At 48.7% G+C, this 19,390-nt stretch overlaps 6 protein-coding genes and 1 non-coding gene across 7 annotated transcripts; 4 read left to right on the top strand and 3 right to left on the bottom strand.

The window, feature by feature from the left end:
- Positions 1-45: 45 nt before the first annotated feature.
- BT62DRAFT_998525 (N2,N2-dimethylguanosine tRNA methyltransferase) lies at positions 46-2,312 on the top strand (the record flags this gene model as incomplete). The annotated part of the gene is made up of 13 exons (XM_043190732.1): positions 46-286; positions 340-416; positions 465-559; positions 610-735; positions 781-896; positions 946-1,009; positions 1,068-1,119; positions 1,175-1,323; positions 1,379-1,550; positions 1,604-1,738; positions 1,786-1,868; positions 1,926-2,111; positions 2,159-2,312. The coding sequence occupies 13 exons, from the start codon at positions 46-48 to the stop codon at positions 2,310-2,312; spliced, it is 1,650 nt and encodes a 549-aa protein (XP_043045987.1).
- On the bottom strand, positions 2,293-6,623 carry BT62DRAFT_958377 (Pkinase-domain-containing protein). The gene is made up of 7 exons (XM_043188449.1): positions 6,482-6,623; positions 4,710-6,433; positions 3,529-4,656; positions 3,249-3,470; positions 2,937-3,194; positions 2,686-2,879; positions 2,293-2,634 (listed from the first exon to the last, which is right to left on the bottom strand). Exons 2-7 carry the CDS (start codon positions 6,298-6,300, stop codon positions 2,491-2,493), a joined length of 3,537 nt encoding a protein of 1,178 aa, XP_043045986.1. The 5' UTR covers positions 6,301-6,433; positions 6,482-6,623; the 3' UTR covers positions 2,293-2,490.
- A 732-nt stretch (positions 6,624-7,355) lies between these two features.
- On the top strand, positions 7,356-15,255 carry BT62DRAFT_977160 (modular protein with glycoside hydrolase family 13 and glycosyltransferase family 5 domains; the record flags this gene model as incomplete). Its single annotated transcript, XM_043189260.1, has 17 exons — positions 7,356-7,761; positions 7,809-7,959; positions 8,015-8,117; positions 8,170-8,585; positions 8,640-9,036; positions 9,089-9,153; positions 9,203-10,166; positions 10,221-10,488; positions 10,539-12,180; positions 12,231-12,516; positions 12,578-13,282; positions 13,334-13,565; positions 13,614-13,768; positions 13,821-14,346; positions 14,404-14,519; positions 14,577-15,054; positions 15,119-15,255. 17 exons carry the CDS (start codon positions 7,356-7,358, stop codon positions 15,253-15,255), a joined length of 7,047 nt encoding a protein of 2,348 aa, XP_043045985.1.
- A 281-nt stretch (positions 15,256-15,536) lies between these two features.
- On the top strand, positions 15,537-17,146 carry BT62DRAFT_4033 (uncharacterized protein). Its single transcript, XM_043180799.1, has 4 exons — positions 15,537-16,170; positions 16,223-16,626; positions 16,677-16,815; positions 16,868-17,146. Exons 1-4 carry the CDS (start codon positions 15,636-15,638, stop codon positions 16,873-16,875), a joined length of 1,086 nt encoding a protein of 361 aa, XP_043045984.1. The 5' UTR covers positions 15,537-15,635; the 3' UTR covers positions 16,876-17,146.
- On the bottom strand, positions 16,963-17,755 carry BT62DRAFT_4001 (histone-fold-containing protein). Its single transcript, XM_043180789.1, has 6 exons — positions 17,692-17,755; positions 17,620-17,640; positions 17,463-17,583; positions 17,294-17,398; positions 17,122-17,244; positions 16,963-17,073 (listed from the first exon to the last, which is right to left on the bottom strand). Exons 1-6 carry the CDS (start codon positions 17,701-17,703, stop codon positions 17,051-17,053), a joined length of 405 nt encoding a protein of 134 aa, XP_043045983.1. The 5' UTR covers positions 17,704-17,755; the 3' UTR covers positions 16,963-17,050.
- BT62DRAFT_925035 (uncharacterized protein) lies at positions 17,470-18,934 on the bottom strand. The gene is made up of 4 exons (XM_043184702.1): positions 18,348-18,934; positions 18,147-18,290; positions 17,692-18,099; positions 17,470-17,640 (listed from the first exon to the last, which is right to left on the bottom strand). The coding sequence occupies exons 1-3, from the start codon at positions 18,916-18,918 to the stop codon at positions 17,876-17,878; spliced, it is 939 nt and encodes a 312-aa protein (XP_043045982.1). The 5' UTR covers positions 18,919-18,934; the 3' UTR covers positions 17,470-17,640; positions 17,692-17,875.
- A 113-nt stretch (positions 18,935-19,047) lies between these two features.
- BT62DRAFT_t18 lies at positions 19,048-19,140 on the top strand. Its single transcript has one exon. It is a non-coding gene; the product is annotated as a tRNA-Ile (tRNA).
- Positions 19,141-19,390: the final 250 nt, after the last annotated feature.

The raw sequence follows: 19,390 nt of genomic DNA, 5'->3' as shown, positions 1-19,390 counted from the left end.
CGTCTTGCCCACTGTCCTTCGCGCCCTGTGCGTGGCAGGCTTAGCATGTCGACGGCTCCTTCTATAGTTGTGCCCGATGGTTTTACTCTGCACACGGAAAATACGTCTCATCTGCTACTGTCGTCAAACGAAGCGTTCTTGAATCCCGTTCAAGAGTTCAATCGCGACCTCAGTGTGGCATGTATCAGAATCTGGAGCGAGGAACTCAATTTGTTGAAGGAGACTCGATGGAAACTCGGCCAGGAGAAGAAGGCCAACAAGGCCAATGCGAGGAAGCGGCAGAAAGGTGAATAGGTACTAAGAATATCGTTGACTGCAACGTTTGACATATGACTCCAGTGGAAAATGGTGCTTCAGTGGATGTCGTTGCAACAGAATCTGCTGAGCAAGAGGCCAAGGGCGTTTTGCAGAAGGAGGTGAGAGATTTCAGACCTTATCTTAAGTATTGCTTATACCTTTGCAAGCCTCAATACAGGCCCTACAAAGTCGTCATTCTTGAAGCATTGTCTGCTACTGGACTTCGGTCTATCCGTTACGCCAAGGAGATACCGCTTGTAAAGTCCGAAAGCCACAATAACTAGGAAAATTTTGCTAAGATGTCTTGAGCAGATACGTGATTGCGAATGACTTGTCCAGCGCGGCAACAGCCGCCATGAGGCGCAATGTCAAATCCAATGGATTCCAACTTTCCAGCACGGGTGATGGGAAGATACGAATCAATGAAGGGGATGCATGGTGAGGCATACCTACTGATGCTGTTTGATACTGATTATCTTGCAGCACGCTGATGTATAACCATCGCGAGGAACGCCAGCGTGTGGATGTTGTTGATCTTGATCCGTATGGGACCGCTGCTTCCTTCATCGATGCTGCCGTTCAGAGTGTAAATGATGGTGGTAGGCATCTCGACTGTGCCTAGCCATTGCTATCACTTACAAGTTTCAGGCCTTCTTTGTGTCACTTGCACTGATCTTTCAGTGCTTGCTACTAACAACTACCCTGAGAAGTGGTATGCATCCGTAATATGAATATTGTGTGCGCTCGTTTCATATTGACATCTCTTCCAGCCTATCCAATTATGGTGGTATTCCTGTCAAGTCGGAGTATTGTCATGAAGCTGTAGGCGCGGGACTATCATTGTCAATGATATTCTCGGCTCAATACTCTTATCCAGGCGCTCAGACTCGTGCTCCACGCTGTTTCAGCATCCGCTTCAAGATACGGCCGTTATATTGAACCGTTGCTATCGCTCTCGATAGACTTTTATGTCAGGCTTTTCATCAAGGTGCATACGTCCGCAGTTGGAGTCAAGAAAGCGCTTACGTGGGTATCATTCATTCATCGCACTGGGAGTAGAATCCGATGGGCATCGTTTCAGGAAAATATCTGCCTATTTCGTTTGCACGTCGTGTCAATCATTCTATGAGCAGCCGTTGGGCAGGGTTACAGAAAAGAAACACGAAACTTCTGGGAACATCAATTATAATTTCAGGACACATCCTGGTCCTGTGGTTTCTGATAGATGTCCAGAATGTGAATCCGCTTTACATGTAAATGGTTTTTCATATATAGGGTTCTCGTGACTAATCATCTGGGCATGTAGATAGCAGGTCCGATGTGGTCAGGTCCCATTCATGACACAGATTTTGTTGCCAAGGTTTTGGAGCACGTCGAAGGGAACCCTGATTCGTACGGAACTTCTACCCGAATGAAAGGGATGCTTACTGTTGCAAAGGAGGTAGGTTTACCTCCAGCGAGAGAAATATATATACTTATGGGCTCTAGGAACTGCACACACCATTCTACTTCACGCCAACGAGGGTGGCAAGTTTCTTCCATTGTCAAACACCGTCACTAGACGAAATGGCGTACGTTGTAAAATACCATTTTCCACGCGGGTCTTAGCTAACATGTGTTAACCGAAGTTCTGCTCTCTTGCACGCGGGGTATCTAATTTCCAGGTCTCATGCGACGCCTGGATCTTTGAAAACGACAGCGACACGGGCGGACCTCCATGATATATTCCGATCATTTGTCAAATTGCATCCCGTCAAGTTGGAGAACGTCTCAGAAGCATCTCCAGCTCGAAAATTACTTGCCAAAGAACCCAAGTACGGTTCAAGCACTTCCACCACTATTCATCGCTGACATCCTTTAGAACGGAGGCAAACTTCAAAAGACACCCACAATCTGTTACAGCTTCGTCAAAAGTGAAGTTAGTGCGTTATCAAGAGACTCCTCAGAATTGGGGACCAGGATCGAGAGCAGTGTCGGGAACGGGATCTAAAAGAAAGCGTAAGGCAGAAGATTGAGGTCTTCTATATCTGTCAGGATATATGTGTTATCATACAGTGATTTCCTTTCTACCCGAGTACAGCGAAGATAGCATAGGTGAACAAAAATAAAGTATATAAGTAAAAACGCAAAAAATGTTCCTAAGAATAAGCTACCAAAGGGGGAAAAAGTTCGAAGATATCAGCACAGAAAGTATCACGTTGCGTTTATCCAAGGGTGTTTCAAGAGCTCAGCCGCAGCCGGCCTTGCTTTATGATCTATCTCAAAAGCCTCCGTCAAGAAGTCTTGAGCTTCTGAAGATATGTCAGAGGGAATAGCCGGCCTCGCTGACGATCCAATCTACAAAGGATAATTAATGATGCGAACAAATGTGTAAATGACAGAGAGTACCTTGAATATAGCCTGCATTTGGGTGAGTTGTGCCCATGGGTGCTCGCCAGTGAGCATTTCGACAACGAGACAACCCACGCTCCAAATATCAGCCTTCTGTGTATGCCCACTTTGCTTGACAACTTCAGGTGCCATCCAAAATACTGATCCTTGCAGCGATGGTCGATGAACGCGATTGTTACCAGCAAGCACTTCTGTTTTCACAAATCAATAATCTAGCATCAAACATTGAAGCTTGGCAATATACTTACGGACGTCAACTTTCTTAGATATGCCAAAGTCTGATATCTTGACGCCTCCCTTATTATCAACAAGGATATTGGCACCTTTGATGTCACGATGAATGATATCACGCTCATGCAGATAACTGAGACCCTGTAGAATTTGGCGGACAAAGTTCTTGACTAAAGGCTCTTCGAAGGCGCCATAATTGCGCAACAGTGCAGTGACTGATCCTCCCGGTACATACTCCAAAAAAATGTTGAGGCAGTCATCTTCAAGTGATGAGTCTGAACATAAAGATGTCAATAATAAACCAAGTTGAGGTAGATGGAAGTACCAACAGAGGTATTGCACTATATTTTCGTGCTGTAAATCTTGAAGCAGTTCTATTTCGTGTTCCAGGGCACTCAGCATATTCTTCTTGCGTTCCTCATTAGGAGCCGAACCAGTCGGCAGCTCCACTTGCTTGACTGCCATAAGAAGACCATTCGAGGCGTCCATTCCTAAATAGACCTTCCCAAAGGATCCCGCACCGATGAGCGCACCCTTAATCCATTTGTTTGCTGAATGAAACCACTAGTTAAGCTGCGCCATTCTTTCATACATGGTAATTTCACTTGCCTTTGCGCATCGCCACACCTGTGATGTGGTCATCATCCTCATCCAAGGTAGGACTTTCTGGACCAGACACGACACCGTCTTCTTCACTATCCGTGTACTCCTCTTCATCAGGTTCTTCATCGTTCTCATCGGCGCCATCCTCATTTTCAACCTGAGTCCAACCGTCAGGTTCCTCTGAGCTTCTATCGAAAACGCCTGTATTTCTTCTCCGACTTTCGACTTCCTTTGTGATCTCATCCACCGTCATGAGACTTGCGGTATCAGAACGGTCTTTCTTACTTCGGAGTTCGGTCATGTAACTCAACCGACGAGAAGCTCGCGACGCCGTAGACAATGCTCTAGACATACGACGGTTGGCCCCAGTCAGGCTTTCCAGAGATTCCGAGAACGATTCTGTTGGGAACGGGATGGGGGGAAGAAGTTCCGGATGATTATTTGCGCTGTCCGCAGTATCATGAAGATTTACGGAACGACCGTCTTCAGTGGAAAGAGATACACGAGGAATGTCTTCAGCCGGTGTTGTATTACCACTATCAGAAAAGGGCTTTTCGGGTAAAGGCGGGGCGGCATTAGACGACAAAGAAGTACGGGAAGTCGATACCGAGGTTCGTGGAAGAGACGCAAGGGTACTGCTGCTAAATCTAGAAGGCAACGGTGGATTATAAGAAGAGGCGCTATCCCGCGTCGTGCCTGCTCGCATCATGCTGTGTCTCGCCGTGCGCTCAAGGACCTTCTTCTCTGTGAAGGGGAAATATTCCGTTAAGTGAGTCGTAATAAGTTCACTCGGAGGTCTTTGTCCGAAGAAATTTCGCAACTTGGATGGTCGCTTTGCGCTATGAGTAGTGGCAGGACTCGACCTGCCGGAACCAGAATGCGTAGGAGAAGGTGGCTCCAGAGCCTTTTCAGGATCGCGGACACCTAAACCACTGAGTATACTGATGGAGCTGGCTCGCTTCGTACTCTTAGATGTTTGACCTCCAGGGAAACGACCATGGGGTGGAGAAGGCGGACTATTCCGATCCTCGCGACGAGCCTTTGCAATCTTCCGCAATGATAAGGGCTTGTCTCTGGCTGGATGATCAAGCGAGGCATGGCAATAAGAGAGCAGTGCAGCCTCATCCAATGGCCCTAGCACAACATTCGGTGTGACTTCGACAGAATAAGAATATACCTCAACTCACCAGTTCCATCATCCCGATACGCGCCCCAGCCATCAACACTAAGCCCGCCGTCTTCCGTGTGCATACTGTCCACACCCTCCGAGTCTGAATGACGCGCTCCACGCTTGCCAAATTTCTTCAGTACCTTCTCAAGAACTTCAACACCACCTGCGCAGTTATCGACGTCAATGGTATACGTGAGACCCTCATCAGGAAGGGCGATTTTGACCAACTTCCGTCTCAAATCATCTAAGGACGGCGCATTTGTGTGTGAAGGTGTGCTCGGGTTAAACGGTCCACGCCCAACTGCATAGGTGGGAGGTGAAGTACCTGTTGCTCCGAACCCTTCGGCTATAGGTGAGAGGTTTGCAGCTTGGGAGGGATTTGATCCTGACGCAGCAGCCTGGCTTGTGGCATATGGGTGTGCCGATCCTCCACCTAACCTTAGTTGCTTGGTAGCGGGACTAGATGAGACTGGAGAGTTGAGACCTATCGACCCATTCCTGCCATGAACTGGATTAGATGCATTAGTACCACGACCTCCGGCACGAGGAAGTGGTGATGTTGAACGTGGAATGGCTTGCGGTGTCTTAGCACCCCCCGGGTTTCCAGGACGTGGATCGGCTGGAAGGTGATAGCCAGACCAGTTCGAAGCCGGTGAAGGTGTTAGAAGGGCTTGGTTTGAGGGAGCAGGAGGTAGCGCTTGTGTTGTGTACATGGGTACATGATCAGTCTGGGTTGGCGTCCGCCGACCATTTGATTGTGAAGTTTGGAAATGTCCACGGACGGGAGGACGTCCGGGAGGTGGCAAAGGGGGTTGCCCACGGGGAGGAGGGGGAAGCGGGGGCAATCCAGACCTAGTAGAACCGGGATGGGCACTGCTAGACGAACCTGCGATAGGCTGGGGAAGTGGACGTATAGCATGAGCTGGAGGAACATTGGCTTTCGCCGAATCTGGTGCTTGCTGGTCGCGGATTAGTCGAGGCAAATCGTTTCTATTGGGGTTAGAGCCCAGTAACAGAGGCGCGGGTCTGCCACTCTCCAGCCTGCGTGCAGTCAATGAAGAGACGCTTTGATCTGACGGCATAGCAATTGTCATGGAATCCTCAAGACTGGTTACCAACCGCGATCTGTTGATCTCCAGGACAGGAGAAGTAACGGGCTTCGACGAGGCTTTCTGCCTTAAAGCCTTCACAGCATGCAGGATCCGGAACCTATCCCCAATACTGCCCACTCCCATTTCTTGAAGTGTTGTCTGATCCAATTCAAGAAGAATGTCACCTCGGATATCATTTGCCTTGAAAGTGGCGGCATGGCTGCCACATTTAATATCCGCAAGCCAGCGTGCAACATGGGCATCGGTCCACATACGGATATAGTCACAGTAGGTGACACCTGGCGGAGGTTCCATGGCAGCGCTTGAGTGGCTCGAAGTCGGCGTGGAGGGAAACGGAGAGCTCTGTCCTCTTACTGTGGTCATGAAAGACCGAGGAACCGACTGTTGGACCTGAAATGAAGATGTAGGCGAAGATGGAGAAGATGGCTTTGAAGACGGATCAGCGGGGTTGTCGTGAACATGGAACAAATTATTGGCGGCGGCTAGTGTAGACATGTCGAGACGAAATCAAGGTGTAAGGTGAAACAGTGAACTGGATGGTGTGTCAGAGACACAGCCAAAATGTCAGTAGATAGTGATACAGCGCGCAGAACCACGATTTAAATGAGTATGGAGAGCATAAAGAAAGCTGACAATAATAGTCAGTGGACAAAAGGACGAAAAATATAGGAAATACCAGAAGAAGGCGACAGTAATGCGATGGAGAAGAAAACAGAGAAACAAGGTGGTGGTAAGAAGAAGAGACTTGGATAAAGTCTGGCCTGGACGCAAGCCCGATGCACAGATGGGACAAGGGAGCTTTGGGCCGTGAACGCGAGAGGCGGGTTTGCTTGGTCAGCGGCATATGTGTCCCAATTTGGCCATGGTAACCAGACTCGGGCCGGCAGGATAACTGTTACAAGTGACAGTCACACACGATCAGAAATTGATCTTTGTCATCGTTATCCTGGCACTTAAGGGGCAAATATTCATCGGGAGGGGAGTGGCTGACATATCCAATACATATGATAACCCTGTAAGGGTGATGAAGGTGAGGTCAGGCCGATGTGTGTTTTTGTGTGTTTTTTGCACAGCTGCAACACATGGCAAATTACCTGGATCGTAGTTGCTGCGAGGCTGCGACTGTCTCGGGGGCAAATTCGGTTACAATATATTTAGTATCCAAGGAAGAAAAAAAATCAGAAATGTCCCAGCTCCTGGCTCCTTACGGTGTGCTTCTTGCAAGGATGCTTGTCACTGGAAACAGGAGGATTTAATGGATTTAATTGCGGGAGTGCCTTGAGGAATTCCCAGGATGTGGCAATGTGGCTGTGGTGCATAAATATTGATCACATAAACAGAACAGGGAAAACGCCGACCGTCTTTCGAACGCTGCTACGTCTGGCTGTCCGACTGACTCTGTCACTCACTCCCATCATCGTTGCTCGCCCTTCGCCTGGCGACAGGCTGTATCCTGTTCGACCCTGTGTAGATTCTATCTTTTCCTCTAATACGCGTCCATCTCCCTTCATTCACCCCTTTCCTTCCCTCCCGTCGGTCCTCCCACCGCCATGCGGATTTTTACCGCAATTACCGCCTTATCGGCTTTTGCTGGCCTCGTTCTCGCCTCGCCGTATCGCGACGACCTCACTGACTACAACCTCAATGTCAATCAGGATGCAACTGAAGCGACCGAGTACAAGGCGACCCGAGCGAATACCACTTATACACCTTCTCCCGAAAACTGGCGGGCACTCCCCGTATATACCGTTTTAATGGACAAGTTTGCAGATGGCGATCCTTCCAATAACGACTACTTCGGTTCCATGTACGAAAACGACTGGAGAGAAACCCAGCTCAGATATGGTGGAGACCTCAAGGGTCTTATTTCAAAGTTGGACTACCTCTATGGCATGGGCATCCGGGTTATCTTCATTTCTGGAACGCCTTTTCTGAACATGTTGTGGCAGGCTGACAGTATGTTATTAACCTCTACCCATTTTTCTTCTCTCATCTTCTTATAGGTTACTCGCCGCTTGATTTCACCGTTCTTGATCCTCATTGGGGCACTATTGACGATTGGACGAATGCAATCGATACCATACACGCTCATAACATGTACTTGATGGCCGATTTCACCGTAGGAACCATGTCGGATCTCATCGGTTTCGCGGGGCAAGTTTGCTATCTTATACTGCAACGCGTAACTGACTTTCCTTCCTTTCTCCAGTCACTTGAACAGCAGTACGCCTTTCAGTCTGAATGAGTACAACGCTGAATTCAAATATCCCAATTACATGCCCTGGGGTTTCACCAAATATGCGGACTTTAACGTAAGATACTTATCATGTCAGCCCTGCGATTTTGCCCACTCGATAATGACAGATTAGTAACACCCGGAATGAGTCGTGTGAGATGCCCAAGTTTTGGGAAGAGGATGGTTCCGTTGTCACTGTCGAGACGAATGGCTGCATGGAGTCGGATTTTGACCAGTATGGTGACATGGAGGCTTTTGGTGTGCACGAGGATTGGCAACGTCAATTGGCCAAATTCGCCTCCGTCCAGGACCGTCTCCGTGAATGGAAGCCTGAGGTCATGGCCAGGCTTCAAAATTTTGCTTGCATGGCTATCACTGCTTTAGACTTTGATGCCATCCGCATTGATAAAGCTACTCAGGTCACGGTCGCAGCTCTAGCGGAGTGGACATCCAGCGTTCGTACTTGTGCGTATAATCTTGGTAAAGAAAATTTTTTCGTACCGGGTGAAGTTACTGGAGGCGACACTTTCGGCTCCCTATACTAGTAAGAAGCTTCCCCCCCCCTCTGCCGCCTCCATTTTCTAATAGTTGTGCTCAGTGGTCGTGGGCGCACTCCTACGCAGCTTCCTGGCGGCTTTTTGATTGCAGCCAACCTCACATCGGATGATAGCGAATATTTCCTTCGAGACAAGGGCGTCAATGGACTGGATTCAGTTGCCTTCCACTATTCCATATACCGTTCACTTACTCGATTCTTGGGTATGGATGGTAACCTCGATGTCGCTTATGATGTGGATATCAACTTCATCACTGCGTGGAATCAGATGTTCGTTGACAATGACTTCATCAATCAATTAACGGGGGAAGTCGATCCCCGACACATGTATGGGATGAGCAATTTCGACGTGTTCCGTTGGCATAGTCTGGCCGATGGTAGGGAGCGCAGCATTTTGGCTGGGTTCATCGCCACTCTCGTTATGCCCGGTATTCCGTTGGTGAGTTCATTCTGGATATTCACCTGAATACTACCTGAACTTTTATCCTCAGTATTTCTATGGCGAAGAGCAGAATTTCTATCTGTATGATACCGGTGCTTCCAATTATCTCTATGGGTAAGTGTTTCAATTCCTCTTTATGTCATCGCGACTTAACTTCCTATAGCCGTCAAGCCATGACGAGTAACACAGCGTGGAAGCGACATGGCTGCTACACCCTCGGCTCTGAACAATACTTCAACATGCCCCTGGATAAAGCCTTAGTAGGGTGCCACGACGATTGGAACGCCCTTGATCATTTCGATCCTACCACTGATAGTCGTCGGATGTTCGCACATTTCAACCGCCTGCGCTCAATATACGGTGCTTTGCAGGATGGGTTTAATCTCGTGCAACGTGGCAACTGGACGTATTTCATCGAACGGCCTGGTTCTAACGGCACAGCAACTGAGATGGGCCTGTGGTCTATCTCCAGGTCCGGTATCTCCGGCGTTCAAAACCTGACCGGAAATTTTACAGACCAGGTTTGGATGTTGTACAGCAATGAAAACGAGACGAAGAGTTGGGAGTACAATTGCCAGGAGTCCCTATGGATTTCATCCCCCTTCGAGTCTGGTACGATAGTCCGTAATTTGTTTGCACCGTACGAGACGTACACTTTGGAAGACTCAGGTTCGTCATACTACAACGATAGCAAATCCCCCTGGTACGGCTGTCTTCCAAATGTCACTATGGACGCCTATGGGTTCAAGGCACTCGTACCCGAAGATCAGTGGGTTGCTCCGGCCCTTGCGATGACCGCGTTCAATCCGGGACATGACTACCGTTTGCTAGCTGAGGATGGCCAAACGAATGCCACCACTGTCGACATTTCAATTGAATTCAGCGCCGTCATGGAGTGCGACTCCGTCACAAACTCGATTTCACTCAACATGTCTTCCTCTGGAAATGGCTCCACCCCTTCGATCACGAACGTCAATTGTCAAAGTATATCCAATGCGTCCGCCTCTGTCATACAAGGTGGTTCGACGTCCGCGTGGGAGTGGACCGCGACGTTGACAAATTTCCCGGATGGTGTCTTGAAGATCACTGTCGACAAACCTCAGGACAGCAGCGGAAATTCTACAAACGTAAGTGTTGGCTGAGAATGAACTCTGTTTGGAACTTACCGTTATTCTCGATAGGTCGTGGATGAACTTCTTTTGAGGAAAGGCTCTTCTCAGAACGTCATTGTCTTCCCCGAGAACGACTACGACGACGACGCCTTCACCAAGTCGGATGGCAAATATATGTTCACTCATAAAGCTTATGGTGCTGAAAAATACAGGTATTCGTGGAATTTCGGTCAAAATTGGACAAGTTGGGCTGACTGGGAAGACACGACGACAATCGACTCCGACGTCTTCAGCAGCTCTGATTTGTTCTGGGATGGTGACCACATCATCGTCCAGTGTATGCTCTATTATCCTATTGTGTTATTTTCGTTGCTAATGATGCTCTAGATTGGAGTGAAGCCACAATGTCAACAGCTGGTGTTATTCATGCTGACTATGGTTGGTCTGGCGCGCGTCGCCGCGTTCCTCAGCTACTCGCACGTGGCCCTTACAACACTTGGGGTTACGACAGTGGCCTGTCGAGTGTGATGGAACTGAATGATGACGGCTACTGGGAGCTAGAAATCATGGCTCAATGGCCGACTTACGTAGAGCTTAACGTTTGGGGTTACGATGACTACTACTACGGAGACGTCGACGGTGATGGAGTCCTTGACCGACTTCCTCCCAACAGCGCTGCCTCCAATTATGTGAACATGTCTGCCCCACCGTCACCTCATCTCTCTTGGTCGCTACTCGTTGACGACTCTACCATGCAATGGTGGTTGAAGCCTCGTGGTGAAGCATCCGTTGGCGCTATCATGTACGCTCTGCTGCTTGCTATTCCCTTGATCACCGGTACACTTGCTGTCCTCGTTTTCATGTGGTCATTCTACGGTATCAAGCACAATCAATACGGCGTCAAGGCGAAGACATCTAACAACTACTTTCCTATTCTTGGCGTTTTGGGCAACAAATCTCAGTCGGACCTGAAAGATGGAGGAATGTCAGAAAAGGGAGGAGGCATTTTCGGACATCACAAACACAAGGGGGAGATCATTGGCTGGCCCGAGGATAAGAACAAGCGTCGCAAAGTCCTTATCTCTACTCTCGAGTACGAGATCATCGACTGGAAGATCAAGGTCAAGATCGGTGGTCTCGGTGTCATGTCCAGCCTTATGGGTAAAGCTATGACAGATGTCGACTTGATTTGGGTTGTGCCGAAGGTCAAGGATGTGGAGTATCCGGCTGGAGATCCCGCTGAACCCATCGAGGTCATCATCTTTGGCGAGCCCTATCTCATTGAGGTAGAGACTCACGTTTTGGACAACATCACATATGTTATCCTTGATAGTCCCGTTTTCCGTGCCCAGACTAAAGCTGATCCTTATCCGGCTCGCATGGACGATCTTAGTTCCGCTATCTTCTACTCGACTTGGAATCAAGCTATTGCTGCTACTATTCGTCGCAACCCTACCGTCGATATCTACCATGTGAACGACTATCACGGCGCTTTGGCACCCATCTATCTTCTGCCCAAGGTTCTTCCCTGCTGTCTGTCGCTTCATAATGCCGAGTTTCAGGGTCTCTGGCCTCTGCGAACTAAGGAAGAAATGAAGGAAGTTTGCTCAGCGTTCAACATCAGCAAAGAGCACTGCACCAAATATGTTCAGTTTGGAAATACCTTCAACTTGCTGCATGCGGCCGCTTCGTTCATCAGTGTTCACCAGAAGAGTATTGGTGTGGCTGGTGTCTCTGACAAGTATGGTAAACGTAGTTGGGCCCGATATCCTGCCCTTTGGACGCTGAAACATGTCGATTCCTTGCCCAACCCTGATCCCAGTGACATCGAGGCGCTGGATGAAGCTCCCACAAAGGCCAAGGACGTTCAGATCGACGAAGTTGCAGAAGCTGCCCGTCCGGAACATAAGCGTCAAGCACAAGAATGGGCCGGTATCAAACAGGATCCTGATTCTGACTTGTTTGTATTTGTCGGTCGTTGGTCTAAGCAAAAGGGTGTCGATCTCATTGCTGATGTAATGCCTTCCCTGTAAGTCTCCGTCTTAAGGTTGACTCGTCTTAGTTCAAGCTTTGGCATAGGTTAGAGAAACGTCCCACTATCCAGCTCATTGCCGTTGGTCCTGTTATTGACTTGTATGGACGATTTGCTGCTGAGAAGCTGGCACGACTGATGGAAATGTTCCCGGATCGTGTCTATTCAAAACCCGAATTTACGGCGCTCCCTCCCTACCTGTTCAGCGGTGCCGATTTCGCTCTGATTCCCTCCCGTGATGAGCCCTTCGGCCTCGTAGCTGTCGAATTTGGTAGGAAGGGTGCTCTCGGAGTCGGAAGTCGTCTCGGAGGTCTGGGTTTAATGCCTGGTTGGGTTAGTGATTCCTTTTATTTATTAGCGATTCGCCGCTGCTGACTTATTTCTTTTATTACAGTGGTATCCTGTAGAATCCAGCTCTACGGCACACATGCTGTCACAGCTGACAAAAACAATCAAAATGGCTTTGAAGTCCACCGAGGAAGAGCGCGCCGTTCTTAGGGCCCGGTCCGCCGTCCAACGTTTCCCTGTTGTTGAATGGCGTCAACGAATGGAGGATTTCCACAGGCGCAGTATCACCGCTAGTCGTGCGATTGCCGGCGCTGATGCTTGGCGAGAGTCTGACTGTGATGGTGCTGGTGTTCGTCCTATGGCAGATACCGATGATTGGAACCCTGTCAACCAGGCTTACCCGTCTCAGCCTGAGTGGGACCGAACCAGCATGCTTGATAGTCCTCATGTCAATACTCCTGGTTCCCCAGGTCAGTGGAGTCAAGACACCCTCACACCGTCTGGTGCTCCTCGGTTACTGCCTCCAGATGGCTCTCGCAATTCATTTACTACTGACGGTGGTCAAGACGATGACTACTTCAGCCATTCGCGTGGTAGTACACTGGAACCTGCTCAAGGATACAACGACTTCCTGGAGAGGGCCAATCGCACCATTGCCCGGGATCAGCGGCATGCCCCAGATCCGTTCTTGGATGAAAACCTCACACCCAACCGTCCGTTTGGCGCGCACTCTCGCGTGTCTTCTGTTGAATCGATATCGTCTATTGTTGATGAAAAGTCCAACTCGCCTTTGAACAAAGCCATCGCTTCGGTATGACTCTTCCTTCGTCCAATGAAAATCATCTAACACGTGCTTTTGTAGTTTACTGACGCAGATGGTGGCGTTGCTTCAGAGTTCGTTCAAAAGTTGCAGGCCCTCAATGCTAAAAACTCGGAGCATGAATTGTCCATCGAGAAGTTCCTCATCAAAAGCGAAGAAGCCTTCTTTGGCAAAGTTCGCAAGGAAAAACTTGACAGTGCCGCCAGTATCAGGTCGTCGCAGCGTGATTCCATCTGGGGAACGCCTTCACCGTCGATATACTCTCGCCCCGATTGTATGTGCAATCGCCGAAAATTTGACTCATTCTGACCTCATCTGCTAGCGCCTAACACTCAAGCCTTTTCTTCTGAGTATGACGGACCTCTTCGCAACGATGCAGGTGCCCCTGAGATTGTACCCATGACAGGGTTACAGATCGCCATGTCTCGTGAAATATGGGGTTGGCCGTTGTACACTATTGTCATTGCTGCCGGTCAGGTGAGATACGCACCTTCAAGAACATTGCGCATATTCACAAATGCTTTCGTAGATGTTAAGTGCAACGAGTTTCCAAATCACTCTTTTGACTGGTCGAAGTTGGCAAGATAATGTACAGCTTTACGTCCTTGGCGGAGTTTTCCTTGCTGCCTCTGCAGTATGGTATCCTATGTTCAGATTGAAGCCATCCGTATATGTTCTATCTGCACCTTGGGTGTTCTTCGGTCTAGCATTCCTCTTGGTCGGTTTCCCATCAGTGTCCTCTTCATTCCACTCTGCACACAGAGCTCTGGCGAGCACAGCGACATGGTGTTATGCTGTTGCCTCGGCCGCTTCCTTTCTATTCTTCGGCCTCAACTTCGGTGAAGAAGCGGGTGCTGCAACGGAGGTATGGACTTTTCGTGCATGTATTGTCCAAGGTTCCCAACAGATTTGGGTGGCGGCGTTGTGGTACTGGGGTCATACCCTCACTGGTCAATCAGATAATTATACACCGCCATGGTGGATCGTTCTTATCGTCTGGCCATTGGCCCTCATGAGTTTCATTTTCGCTTACTTGATGCTTTACGGTCTTCCTGGTGAGTGGTAAACGATCGATTTGCTTCTCTTTAGTTTCTCATCATCACCAACTTCAGAGTACTACCGCCAAACTCCACCCAAGGTGCCTCAGTTCCTGCGGACCTTGTTCCGCCGCAAATTGGTTATATGGTTCCTTGCCTCCGAAATTCTTCGAGACTACTGGCTCAGCGGTGTAAGAACTCGTTTCATTTCTATTTGATATATGTTTAACTGTTCTTTCGTCATGCAGCCTTACGGACGCAACTGGAGTTTCTTGTGGAGCGTCCCTATTCCGACATATCAGATTCTTCTCTTGGTCCTCGCCTTCTTCATTGGTGTTTGGGGAGCACTTCTCGGCGTTCTCACGCATTTCAGTAAGACACATACCTGGCTTCTGCCTGTGTTTGCGGTAGGTCTCGGTGCACCTAAATGGTGTCAGATGATGTGGGGTACTTCTTCACTTGCGCTCTACATTCCCTGGGCCGGAAGTAGCGGACCATACCTTGGCTTGTCGTTGTGGTTGTGGCTTGGCGTTTTAGATGCCATTCAGGGAGTCGGTCTTGGTATGATTCTGCTCCAGACACTTTCACGTCTGCACGTTTGTGCTACGCTGGCATTCTCTCAAATCATCGGTTCGGTTTGTGTTATGGTCGCTCGAGCGACTGCGCCAAACCGTATCGGGCCTGGGTCTGTGTTCCCTGACGCTGCAAGCTGGGACTTTGAGGATGGTCTGAAAGGTTTGTTGACCGAATGTCCGTCTTTTCGAATTATCTGTTGATTCATATCATTCAGGGAGTCCCATGGCGGAACCTATGTTCTGGATGGCGCTATTCTGCCAATTGATAATTGTCATTGGTTACTTTTGGTTCTACCGTAAAGAACAGCTATGTAAGTTTTTCTTGCGATGTACCTCTCATCGGGACCTTTGATGCTTACGGGTATTTCTAGCACGACCATGATCACGACCTTTACTTCTTTCCACTCGGACATTAGAAGGCATAATCATTTTGGACTGTGTTATTACTTATCTCGTTTTCGAACTGGGAAATCATTGGCAATGCTACAGGGATCGGACATTATTTGATACTTGTTAGATATTGCTATCATACACTCTCTAGACACGACTATCTTTAAGTAAGAAGCTGTTTTGATTATTCTACACATTGCATAAATATGATTCTTTCTCCGACATGATAATTTATTTTTCGTGGTCCGCCATCGTGTGATCCGCTTTTCCGTTTCTTTCGCGTCCACGACAAGAAGTTGGGCCTTCCTATTGCTATTCTAAAATATCTTGGCCTGACTCTATATGCTCGGACTCGAAGACTATGGCAGCGGCAGCGAGAGCGAAGGGGAGACCGAGACAAAACAGCCGGCTTCGAGTAGCATGAACAGTCAGTCATTGAAATCTCAATCCAAAGCGACCTCATCATCCAGTATTGCCCTACCTCCTCTTAGGACGAAGAAGCGAATTGCGATTGTTCTGCCCTCACTTAAGGCTGCGAAAGATGGCGATGGTGAGGAAGAGATATCCAGGCCTGTCGCGAAGAAGCCTCGGTTGGAGTCTGGTGCTGGGTCATCGTCGTTGATGTCAATGCTCCCTGCACCAAAACAGAAAAACCCCATATCTGCTCCAGCAGAACGAGTCCTGGGTGGTGGAAAAGGCCAGGCTTTGTCCTTCAATGCGCCTGCTTCAGTACCACCAGCAGACGAGGCTCCAACACCCTCGATACCCTTTCTACCACCATCGCTGGCAAAAGGGAGGTCCAACATATCGTTGGAAGAAAGCAGACCCAGGGCTACTGCTCGCACTCCTGCCCCTGCCGTGGATTTCTTTTCATTGGGTGAGGAGTAACACCGAAATGCCATTGTGCGCCACTCATGGTACATACACAGGTGCCTCTTCTATGCCTAAGCCCACAGAATCTACTATTTCTCCCTCATCCTCTATCAGCATATCTTCCGCGCCAGCCATTCCGACGTTTGAACCACCAGAGCCGACGATGAACGACGAGTATCCAGGGTATTACCAACTTCCTTCGGGCGCATGGAAGGCGCACGAGCCAGAGTATTACGGAAAGTTCCTACAACGGTGGCAAAAGGAGTACAATGATCAGGTCCGGGCATTGGAGAAGGGCGTTGCGAAAGGGTTCGAGGGTATGGAAAAGGAGGGCATGGAGGACATCGACGCCAAGAAAGAGATGGAGCGAGCCAAGAAGGAGATCAAGGAGAGAGAAGAGAGAAAGGCGGTAACGAAGGGTGCTGGAGGTGCTCCTGAGAAACCAAAAATGAACATTAATGTCGGTGTCTGTCGCTTGCTTATATTCGTTGACCAATGTTGTCTTTCTAGGCATCCAAGCTCAGCGGCATTGCTCGCTCCAGACATCAACTGTCGACGATGCTCAAGGAGGCGTACGAGAACAGAGAGGCCTTGGAAGAAAAGATCGCAGAAGGCAGACGCAACCGCAAGGAGGCTGGGAACAAGTATGGTAAGCCATGGACCCGCAAATCTTACCTTTCCATTCTCATCTACTCCTTCAGGCTTCTAACGTTTTCCACATCTGTATAAAAATATATAATGCCCGAGCTACAAATGTGCGACAAGACTAGATATGCTCTATAATATATAGATGGTACTTAGTCCGTCAGGATGGTGGAATAAGATGGCTAGAATACAAAGCAAAAATGGAAGAAAAGTATCATCCGGCTACAGACAAAATCCGTTCACTTGCCACCAGCAGAAAATTCTGCTCAAAATTATGAAAATATGAACCTAGGAGATGTACAACACGTACTGGTGACAGATTTGGTTCCCTCAGAAATGGCATGCTTGGCTAGTTCACCTGGCAAAATAAGACGAACGCTGGTCTGGATTTCGCGGGAAGAGATGGTTGATTTCTTGGAATAAGCAGCGAGCTCTGTTGTTGAAGCGTTAGGATGTGACTGTGAAACAGGATCATAACGCACTAGAAGCTTCGGTAGCAACCCGTTCAAAGATGTCGTTGACAAAGGAGTTGAGGATGGCCATTGCCTTGTTGGAGATACCAGTGTCGGGATGGACCTGCTTCAACACTGTATGATAGGCGACGCGTCAGGGGTATGAGTCACGATACAAGATAAGCCCAACGACGCGTACCCTTGTAGATGTACGAACTGTAAGTCTCCTTTCTCGATTTTTTTCGCTTCTTCTTCTCACCGTCGGCTGGCGCTGATGCCTTGCTCTTGCTGGCAGTCTTCTTCGCAGCCTTGGAGTCTGTCTTGGCTGGCGCCTTGCCAGCGGTTGAAGCCGGAGCCTTGGAAGCTGTTGAAGCGGGCTACGAGTACATGAGACGAATGATAGGGGAGATGGTGCATGCACGGTATACCTTGGGGGCCATAGCAGTCGAGAGTGGGTGAAGAGATGGTGATGAGCTGAAGAGAAGGTGATAGTTCTGATGAAGGGACAACAAACAGACAATCCAATATAAATAACGCGCGGAGTTTCAATATACATCACGTGCCAATGCGCGTCTAAACAGGTGAACGTCTGTTGCCAGGTTCCGTCTACCATCACCCAAACAGAACTGTGCCTGTCATACCGACCACTCCATCTTCATCCCGACACCACAAAAATGCCTTGTCGCCTGTCCATCGTCCAAAGATAGTATGTTTTCGGTTGACAATAAGAGGATTCGTGGCCTGGTATTCGAACGTCTTGATCTCGACACCTGGGTTTTGCTCAGTGGCTATTTCAAGCATCATGAGGGCCGTAAGAGGTCCGTGAACCAGACGCTCTACAGATAGGTTAGGACTGAGGATGGGCTAGGACAACGAAACTGACCTCGATACCCTTCAAAGTCTCGTGCATAATCTTTGTCCAGATGGATGTGGTGCGCGTTGAAGGTGAGCGCAGAAAATCGAAACAGGGTCGTCAGTGTTGGCTTGTATGTGAATGAGAAATCAGAGGAGTCTGGTATCCCAGCAACTGGATTTCACGTATTAGAGAAGATCGCTGTGAATATCACTGTGCATCATGGCATACCTTCACGAGGCTCCTGTTTAACTGTAGCAGCCACAGGCAGATAGACATGTACCCTCTCCTCAATGACCGAAGGAACCGCCGAATGCTCCATGGAGATCTCAATTTTCTTATTCACGAACACGATAGGACGGCCACGGTCAAAATTCTTCTTCTTAACAGAGCCTATTGTCATTCTTGCAGTCGCCTTCCCACCAATGAGCAGAGGATTCTCCGCCATCCACGATATCTTTCCGCCTGCCCACATCCTGCGAGTAAACGGTTCTGGTGGACAGAAATCTGCATCTGTGCCGTCTCTACGCAAGAAGGCTTCGGGAATACGAGGGTAGAAGAAGGTTGTATGGTGTCCATAGCCCATAGGTGTTGACGGCTCAGGCGGATGGAATGCTTTGCGCGTTCCATCCCGGGTAGGAAGAGTTATGTAGAGATCAGATAGATGCTCTGGATGCAGCGTGTCGTGCAAAATGTATTCCTTTCGGGAGGCAATCCATTTATCCAGCGCCTCGACATTGTACGCTGCATCTGACGAATAAAAACGGCGGGCAGCAAGGCGGTGAATACCACTTCTAAACATCGAGAGCGAAGGCGGGGTTTCATCCGAATGCCTCCGACGCCAACTACTTTTCGTAGAATATGTTCCATAGTTTGCTAAGGATTCAGGAAAGGACTTCCTAGAATTCCATGATGGCTAATGATCGTTATTGCCCGCATAGCTCAGTGGTAGAGCATTGTACTTATGAGGTTGTCAACCTATTTGCTTATGCAAGGGTCTCCAGTTCGATCCTGGGTGGGGGCATCTTTTTGGGTATGACGTAAGAATATTGCCTTTTCTTGATAGCCTCCAGAGTAGAGTTGCGCATGAAACCTCCTCCAGGGGAAAAGGGAAGTTACTGACTTTTGTCTGGAGGGGAAGTTTTGGTACAGTAATTTACCATTATTCAGCTTATCATATATGATTGACAGATTTTTTTGAAACATTTTGTCTTAATGTTTTTATCACATCATTGATTTTCAGGCTGTAATTTATTGGAAAGCAAAAACACATA

The sequence above is a fragment of the Guyanagaster necrorhizus genome (assembly GCF_019112545.1).
Source record: "Guyanagaster necrorhizus MCA 3950 unplaced genomic scaffold BT62scaffold_1, whole genome shotgun sequence".
In the NCBI taxonomy this organism is placed as follows: domain Eukaryota; kingdom Fungi; phylum Basidiomycota; class Agaricomycetes; order Agaricales; family Physalacriaceae; genus Guyanagaster; species Guyanagaster necrorhizus.
This window is presented reverse-complemented; position numbering and strand designations above follow the sequence as displayed.

What these genes read in the sequence shown, in the direction of transcription:
- BT62DRAFT_958377 (XM_043188449.1), bottom strand. Translation starts at nt 6,300, where the DNA reads ATGTCTACACTAGCCGCCGCCAATAATTTGTTCCATGTTCACGACAAC. An exon ending in GTATCGGGATGATGGAACTG is followed by an intron (nt 4,657 to 4,709) that starts GTGAGTTGAGGT and finishes ATGTTGTGCTAG; the next exon opens with GGCCATTGGATGAGGCTGCA. An exon ending in AAATATAGTGCAATACCTCT is followed by an intron (nt 3,195 to 3,248) that starts GTTGGTACTTCC and finishes CTTTATGTTCAG; the next exon opens with ACTCATCACTTGAAGATGAC.
- BT62DRAFT_4033 (XM_043180799.1), top strand. Translation starts at nt 15,636, where the DNA reads ATGCTCGGACTCGAAGACTATGGCAGCGGCAGCGAGAGCGAAGGGGAG. An exon ending in CGTGGATTTCTTTTCATTGG is followed by an intron (nt 16,171 to 16,222) that starts GTGAGGAGTAAC and finishes GTACATACACAG; the next exon opens with GTGCCTCTTCTATGCCTAAG. An exon ending in AACCAAAAATGAACATTAAT is followed by an intron (nt 16,627 to 16,676) that starts GTCGGTGTCTGT and finishes TTGTCTTTCTAG; the next exon opens with GCATCCAAGCTCAGCGGCAT.
- BT62DRAFT_4001 (XM_043180789.1), bottom strand. An exon ending in CCGCTTCAACAGCTTCCAAG is followed by an intron (nt 17,584 to 17,619) that starts GCTCCGGCTTCA and finishes GCGCCAGCCAAG; the next exon opens with ACAGACTCCAAGGCTGCGAA. An exon ending in GGTTGCTACCGAAGCTTCTA is followed by an intron (nt 17,245 to 17,293) that starts GTGCGTTATGAT and finishes CTTCAACAACAG; the next exon opens with AGCTCGCTGCTTATTCCAAG.
- BT62DRAFT_925035 (XM_043184702.1), bottom strand. Translation starts at nt 18,918, where the DNA reads ATGTTTAGAAGTGGTATTCACCGCCTTGCTGCCCGCCGTTTTTATTCG. An exon ending in TAAACAGGAGCCTCGTGAAG is followed by an intron (nt 18,291 to 18,347) that starts GTATGCCATGAT and finishes CGTGAAATCCAG; the next exon opens with TTGCTGGGATACCAGACTCC. An exon ending in AGACTTTGAAGGGTATCGAG is followed by an intron (nt 18,100 to 18,146) that starts GTCAGTTTCGTT and finishes ACCTATCTGTAG; the next exon opens with AGCGTCTGGTTCACGGACCT.